This window comes from Austrofundulus limnaeus, unplaced genomic scaffold, assembly GCF_001266775.1.
Source record: "Austrofundulus limnaeus strain Quisiro unplaced genomic scaffold, Austrofundulus_limnaeus-1.0 Scaffold607, whole genome shotgun sequence".
In the NCBI taxonomy this organism is placed as follows: domain Eukaryota; kingdom Metazoa; phylum Chordata; class Actinopteri; order Cyprinodontiformes; family Rivulidae; genus Austrofundulus; species Austrofundulus limnaeus.
Window position 1 is genome coordinate 211,345 of NW_013953009.1, and position 7,625 is coordinate 218,969.

Genomic DNA, 7,625 nt, shown 5'->3' on the forward strand with positions numbered 1-7,625 from the left:
GTATCTTGTTTTTAAATAGTAACGTGGAATAAAATGGGAAAAACAACTTTCTACTTCTTACCTTTTTAAAAATGTAGTGAGTAGAAAGTAAAAATGTAATGAGTAAAAGTAAAAAGTACGCTGAAAAATAATTACTCAAGTAAAGTACAGATAACCAAAAATTCTACTTAAGTACAGTAACAAAGTATTTGTACTTAGTTACTTTACAACTCTGGTTTTAACGATGAAAAGACTGGATGATAAAAAAAAGAATTTGAGCTGTTTCACCTTCTCTGGCTTTAGCAGCTTCCATTTCTCTGCTGAGGGTCTGATGGTCGAAGCGGAAAGCCTCCAACACAGAAACGAGCAAACTGGTAGAAAAAAMCCGACGACAGAGGAGTTAGCATCAGGTTTAATAAGATCAAAGTAAAMGTTTAAGGCAGTCACGAACCTGACGGCCAGCTTCTGTTCAGTCTGCGACGTCTGCAGGATGTGGACGAAGTGTTTCAGATAGTAGAGGTACCTGGACCAGGTCAGCCTGCGACACACTGCGCCCACCACCTCCACCGCTGCTGACGTCATGTTCTCATACTGCAGGTTCAGAGAAAAGTTTAAACTCAAAGATTAAAAAAAAAAAACAACCTGCATTCTAAAACAAGAAAAGGCGGGGTCACCGTCAGCATCTTCAGGTCCATCACGGCGGTCAGGGCGTACGGCATGATGTAGCTGTGCAGGGTACGCGGCGACATCATCACCGTGCCCTCCGTCAGCTGTTTGGCCAACTTCCTGAGGGCGCGGCCTCGACGGTGGATCTAACCAAAGACAAAACGCACGTCAGGCTTTGCCCCCGCCCAACAGACACTGACGTTTATAAAAACCCGACCTGGATGTGCTTCATGTGCTCGAAGAAGTCGGACTCGGGGTCRTTGTAGTCGGTGAGCTGAACCAGGTCTCTGAACTCCTTCCTGGTGGGGAAGTTCTTCACCAGGCAGGCGAGGATGGTGGTGTATTCATGCTGCACGCTCTGAACACACACAGGTTATTAAACACCGCTTCTGTTTTTAGTCCTGATTAGTTGTAAAATAACRAGGAGGACGAGGTGAACCTCTGTCTTGCTGCGGAGTCCTCTGTGGACGGCGTCCAGGATKGTCTGAAGAATCACGTCCTTGTAGATCTGCTCTCCCACCCCGACTGCAGCCGCCTGAGCGATGAYCCCCGACAAACACAGCGTGGCGTTGTCTGCCAGCGACATGTCGCCGATCTGTTGGAGAGATAAACACGTGAGACGTCTGGCTGCAGCCTTTAGTTCAGAGCACAGCTGATCCGAGTACCTCGTATGTGTGGAAGCAGTTGTAAACCAGAGCGTAGATGTAATCCAGGTCCAGAGTCTGCATGTCTCGGACCCGCCTGGTGGCCTCTTGGAAGGCGGTCAGGCGCACGTCGAAGTAGATCTCGTCGAGGTGTCGGCTGTCGAAGGCGTTCAGCTGGAGGGTTTGAAGCTGTGAGTTTTAAGAGTTCTGTAAAACGTTTCTGATCTCATCAGGATGAGGCTCACCTTCGCTGAGAGGTCGGTGATGTACGAGAGCGAAGGGTCCAGATCTGACAGAGTCTGACGGCAGAACAGACCAGTTCAAAACGACTCCATTTATCCACTGCTTGCTTAGTTTTAACACACTGTCAGAGTTACAGATTTAAACTCTATAAATCATGAAGCTCGGACTAAAAACACTCAAAGATCACAAAGATAAAAAACTTCCTCGTAAAATTGTGTAAAAGTGTGAACACTTTTCTTCTGTATGCTTCTCGGCTCGTAGCTCATTTTGCAATTTTTGTGCTTTAAAACAATTTATAAATCAAAGCGTCCCGCTTCTTCAGAACATTCCAGCTGTGACTTTTCAGCTTATATTGTTTTTAATATTTAGTTTTTTCTGCTGTTTTTCCTCACTGAAAATAAACAGAGTTGTCTTTAACATGGTTGGTTTTAAAATGTTCATAAATCTTTACTGTACTTTTTATGTTTTTTTTATCTCTTTGAGCTAAAATCAGCTCCTTTCAGCAGATTTTAGTTTGTTCCTGCTTTTTTAGTGCTTATTCTGACTAGCTGTTCTGCTAATTCCAAACTTTTTGTGCTTCTTTCAACTTTTAATGCTTCTTTAAGCTGATTTCTGCTAATTTCAGCTGTTTTCTGTATTTCAGCTACCTTTCATTTTGAGTTTTTTTTTTCCCAACATAATTCACCTTTTGAGATCATTTCAGCTTCTTACTAACTAATTCAGCAAACAGGCTTGGTTTCCTTTTGTAATTTCAGCTAAGTTTTTTTAGTAATAGTTTATTCATTCATTTATTAAAAAACCAACATATTTTCTATATTCAATAAAAATATAAATCATAAACAAAAGGTAGCAGAAGAAGAATAAATCTTATATCTGACCCTTGTCTCGAAAAAATTAATTTAAACAAGATTAGTCCTCAAATAACAAAAACAACAAAAAAGAAGAAAATAAAGGTTAAACTCCTACAACAACAACTTGTATAAATACTAAGCTTTATCATCCTTTTAGCTATTTGTTTGCTATATTTAGCTGGTTTTAGCTTTTTCTGAGCTWTTCAGCACAAATCTTTCAGCATTAAGCATTCACACTGCACACAGTACCTACAGTTGTTTGCCTGTGCACTGAAGTTTTAAGAAAATTTAACTTTTCATCACTTTAATGAGTCCATTTTCATCCAAGCAAAACTTTAAATAAACWCAACTAAAAGGCAACAAAACACTGATCTCATCCATTTTTTTTACTTGTCCTTTCTGTAAAGGTCACAGTGTGAGAGGTGAGGGACACTCTGGACATGTCTCAGTTTAGGGACAGAGACAAACCACCCTTCACCCTCTCACCTGCATGGAGGAATAATTTCATTACCGATGAGGTCATTTGTGGAGAAAACCCACACCTGCACAGGGAGAACATGTAAACTCCACCCTAAAAGTCCTCAGGCCAGGAGGCGAACCAGCGGCTTTCTTGCAGAGACACAGCTCTAACCGCTGCCCCACTGTGTCGCTCTAATGACTAAAAGTTAGAGTTTAAAAACTGGCAGATGAATCACAGACGTAAACACTTTGTTTCATCAGAATTCAATCTAACGTTTCACCTTCACTAACTGCTGACCACTCCAGCAACTGCCTGATAACACTATAGTGCTCATGCACACTCGTCGCTAACTTWATTATTATTATTATTTTAAAATCAGTGAAAAGTGTGAACCTGAAAGACGGCGACGAGGGCCTTCCTGGGCAGCTTGTTGTGAACGACGGAGAAGAGTTTACTGAGCGGGCGCAGGAAGGCAGCGGGCTGAACGCAGCGCCGCAGCAGGTTCTGTACGGTGGCCAGGATGTCCATCTCTGTCTCCTGAAACCAACACAAGGCTTTAATCACACACAAACCCTCGCGTCACCGAGTTTATGAGTTTAAATAACGASTGAGACTCACCTGAGGGTTGTTGCCTTTCAGGAGGTAAGGAAGCAGCAAGCTGATGAGCGTCGAGCTCTGCTCCTGGTCGCAGACAAATCGACTCACCCTGTCAGAGAACAGGCAGGCGATTACATAACTGACTCTGTTAGCAAAATATCAGGAGGGATTGTGATGAAACTTTCAGATTAAAATCACTGATTCATAATCAACCAGACTCAAGATGGCCGCCACAGATAATCCGTCTTAAACACAAACATGGTTATATTTTTACACGTTAAGCTAAAATTTGGTGTGGTGGTTGACGAAATTTGTCCAAAACACACAGCGAGTGCTCAGTGGTGGGCAGCACTAATCTAAAAATTAGTTGCATTAACCCTAAAGCACTAACTTTAATATTTATGTCCCCTAATTCTAAAGCACTAAAAGCCCAGCTGACCCATGGAACACTCCTCAGAGTCGACATGAGACAATATTTTCTGTGTGCAGGATACTTTTTATATTTTATCTAATGTAGTGGTTCCCAAAGTTGGGGTCAGGACCTCTTTGTGGGTCACAAAACGTCAAGTGAGGGTCCCCAGATGACTTCCAGACATCAATTTAAATGCAAAAAGGAATATTTTCATCATGATTATTGCAATTTTTTAAATAATTATAAATGAATAAAAATTAGTATCATAGTCATTGTTTGTTTATAGTTATTATTCCCATGTTTAACAGAGTTATTAGCAATGTTTGCTACATAAACAAGTAATATCTGGGGTCAGGAGTGTCTGCAACTGTTATTTTGTGGGTCAGAAGGAAAAAAGTTAGAAAGCCACTGATGTAGTGGAGAAGTGACCAACATGTCTGACAGCTTGACAACAATGTTGATCAATAACATTTAAAGAACTCAGTTTTAGATTTAGCTCATAAAYTTAACAAGTGCTAATCCACTAAAACATTAAGAAATTAACAGAAGCCCTAAAGCACAAATCAGGAAATTAGTTCCCCTATTAGTGCTTTAACTGTGACCACCACTACGAGCGCTAAATGTTTGTTTTTAAGAATGCTACTTTTATTCAATAAAGACAATGACATTTTGGGAACAGTAAAATCAGCAGTAAAACATTACTTATAAAATGTCTTAAATGATGTTACACTCACTTGGAGAGGATGTTGAGTTCTTTAGCCACCTGTRCCTTGAACTTCTTCTTCCTCAGCCGGCTGGTGTTGCGCACGACTCCGCTGAAGTACCTGAGCAGGGTGGAGATGTGAGGCAGCAGCAGCCTGGAGCCCTGAGTCAGCGGTTCTGGAGGAGGAGGAGGTGCAGAGTTGTTGTTTTTCTTTTTAAGTGTTTAGTAAATTTATTCATTTTCATTTAAAAACAAAACAAATACTATACAACAAAAAATACAAATCAAATAAAATGAAAGGTAGCAGAAAAAAATCTTATTAACATCTGCCCCTTTTTCCAAAAAAAAAAAAAAAAAAATTCAAACAATTATAATCGTCAAATAACAAAAAATAAACTTCTCCTTGAACAGCAGCTCTTACGAATGCACATTATACAAATTCATATTTCTTCAATAATCTAACTTTTATAATTCTCTTAAACAAATTTATTGAGTCAGTATTTATATAATCACTTTCCAGATTATTCCACAGTCTTATTCCTTCAAGTTCGTTCAAATTTTAGGCTTTAAAAACATCTCTAGCCCCTTAAGATTATAATTACTTACTCTCTTAACAACATTTAACTGGATATTTAAAGGTGATACATCTTTATGAGCATTATACATAACCTGCAAAATATAATAATCAACCAACTCATAAAATTTCAATAATTTCAATTGATAAAATAATATATTTGATGRGTGACTGTAATGTTTTCTGGTGATAATTCTTACAGCTCTTTTCTGTAAAATAAAGAAGGGATTAGTAATTATTTTTCATGCTTTATTCCAGACTTCAATACAATAAATCAAGTGTGGAACAATTATAGCGTTATGTAACACAAACAGTGCTTTATCATTAAATAAGTCCCTCCTTTGTACAATACTGCAATGGATTTGGTTATTTTTCTTCTTAAATAATTTATGTGAGATTTCCATGTCAGATTTAAAGATCTAACTTTGACCGGCGGTGACGAAGCGAATGTTATTGTGCGAACCTGAAGCGGCGGTGGTCTCTTCGGGCTGCGGGAACACACAGCCGCTCACGACGACCTCGGCCTCCGTTTCCGATGCGATGAAATCCTCCGCCGTGGCCAGAGACTCGGTCATGTCCATCACCACCGCGATCGTAGCCGGCGAGGCGTTCTTGGCCGACAGGAGGTTGAAGACGTTCAGAAGGACGTCGCACTCCGGGTGGTCCGGTTTCTGCTTGGCGAGGAGGGGGAAGTACCTGAAAYGAGCAGGAAAACATCAAAGCCGGGATTTTTTTTTATTCTTTAACGTGAGCGGTGGAAATGCTGACCTGGCGTTTTTGCACCACACGTGGAGGAGCTTGAGCAGCGGGGTGGGGGAGTAGGGGCTCTCCACGGGGAGGCGACACACCTGCACGTCAAAGCAGCTCAAATTAAAGCAGAGGAACTCGGAGCGGCGACACAAAACCTGAGCGCAGCACGGACCTGAGGCCAGACCACGGCCAGGAACACGGCTTCCATCTCGTCTGAGCTGAAGCTGTACGAGTCGAAGTCTTTGAAGAAGTCCAGAATCCTCAGAATACCCAGCTTCCTCAGGTTCTTCAGAGGACTRACGCAGCCGGGTCGCAGCTGTCGGAGCACACGTCAGGTTGGATTTATCAAACAGAAACCATAAAATCTTTTTTTTTAAACCAGCTTCTCACCTGGTCCCTGCGCTCCAAGGAGGCCGACACGGAGGCGGTGATGCACAGCAGGGTCTGCAGCACTTTGGGCAGGTAGTCGTGGATCAGGTGTCCCAGGTTTTGGATCACGACGTTGATGGTGTTCAGCAGGCTGTGCTGGTGGCCCAGAGGAAGGACGGCAGCCAAGTCCGTCTCAGCGATGACCTTCTGCACCGCAGACAGGCAGGACCCTGACAGGTCAGACAACATCTCAGGGYTTGTTTTCTAATGGTCTACAACAGGGGGTCCTCAAACAACTTTAGCTTCTGGCCGGGGACCCCCTTGCAAGTTGACAATAAAATACATCAATAAATGTAAAGAAATATAAACTTTTTAGAATGTTTTTCTCTACTTTTATTCACTATTAGCTGTAAAGCTTAATGTAACTGCCTGATTTGACTTGGCCAGGAGTTTTTTATGCAGTGTCCTCTATAGCAGGGCTGCTGGTCGGTTCATTTGGCCTTTTTTTTGTCACGAACTTGTCCATTGCTCTGCTAGCTTCAGACTGAACAAACTCTGTCACTATTAACCTCAGGAGWACTGCCATCTGTAGTTTCCTGTGTGCTTCTTGCAAGTTTAGTTCTGAGAGYGGGAACAAACCCGGAACAACAACAAAGCAGAGCGATGGATGGTTGTAGCAAAAATCAAAGACATTCTTGCCAAAAAATAAAGACTTCATGTAAATATTTCTAAAAATGGGACAGCTAATTTATAAATAAATAAATGTGCTTTAACTCTAGGCTCTATTATAAGAAAGTCCACAGCATTTCAGTGTCAACAAAGTTATATCTGTCAGATTCTGATCACCTCATTGAATTTTTAAGTGGTTCACAAGTGGTTATTTTAGATTTCTTGCACACCTGTCTTAAAATGTAAGGTATACTAGAGCCAGTTTGGGATGTGGCTCACAGTGGGCACTTTAAAATTTACTTTATTTTCAAATCTAAAGCTTGACGGATCAGAAAGACGGCCATGAAAGACCTTTCAATATATTGTTATAAATTATAATTAAAATGGTAATTGAAAAACAGACAGATTTTTTTGTTAATATTTAACATTTTTATTTTAACTTCTTAAGCCTCAAGGGGTTTTCTTGATGTGTTTGCTCTAAATCCCATGCTGAAATGTAACTGAGTGTATCTCCAAATTTAGAAATTCTACTTAAAAATCTTAGTATCAAAATAAAGCTAACTTTTGGGAGATTTCATCAGAAGTGTAAGTATTAAAACAGCTGCTGTGGTTTTAAAGATATTAAGGATGGAATATACACACACACACACACACATTGGGGAAAATAAGTATTTAGTCAGTCACCAATTGTGCAAGTTCTCCCACTTA

General features: G+C 40.8%; 1 protein-coding gene across 1 annotated transcript in view; it reads right to left on the bottom strand.

Moving 5' to 3' along the window:
• The window catches only part of utp20 (UTP20 small subunit processome component), a gene marked incomplete in the record, with an annotated part of 32,575 nt that overhangs the window by 13,666 nt on the left and 11,284 nt on the right, over positions 1-7,625 (bottom strand). Inside the window, 14 exon segments of the mRNA XM_014027005.1 lie at positions 268-350; positions 431-570; positions 654-791; positions 863-1,003; positions 1,085-1,240; positions 1,311-1,463; positions 1,535-1,588; positions 3,237-3,380; positions 3,462-3,549; positions 4,587-4,731; positions 5,593-5,825; positions 5,898-5,977; positions 6,052-6,195; positions 6,270-6,478. Coding sequence (XP_013882459.1) covers positions 268-350; positions 431-570; positions 654-791; positions 863-1,003; positions 1,085-1,240; positions 1,311-1,463; positions 1,535-1,588; positions 3,237-3,380; positions 3,462-3,549; positions 4,587-4,731; positions 5,593-5,825; positions 5,898-5,977; positions 6,052-6,195; positions 6,270-6,478 — 1,908 coding nt within the window.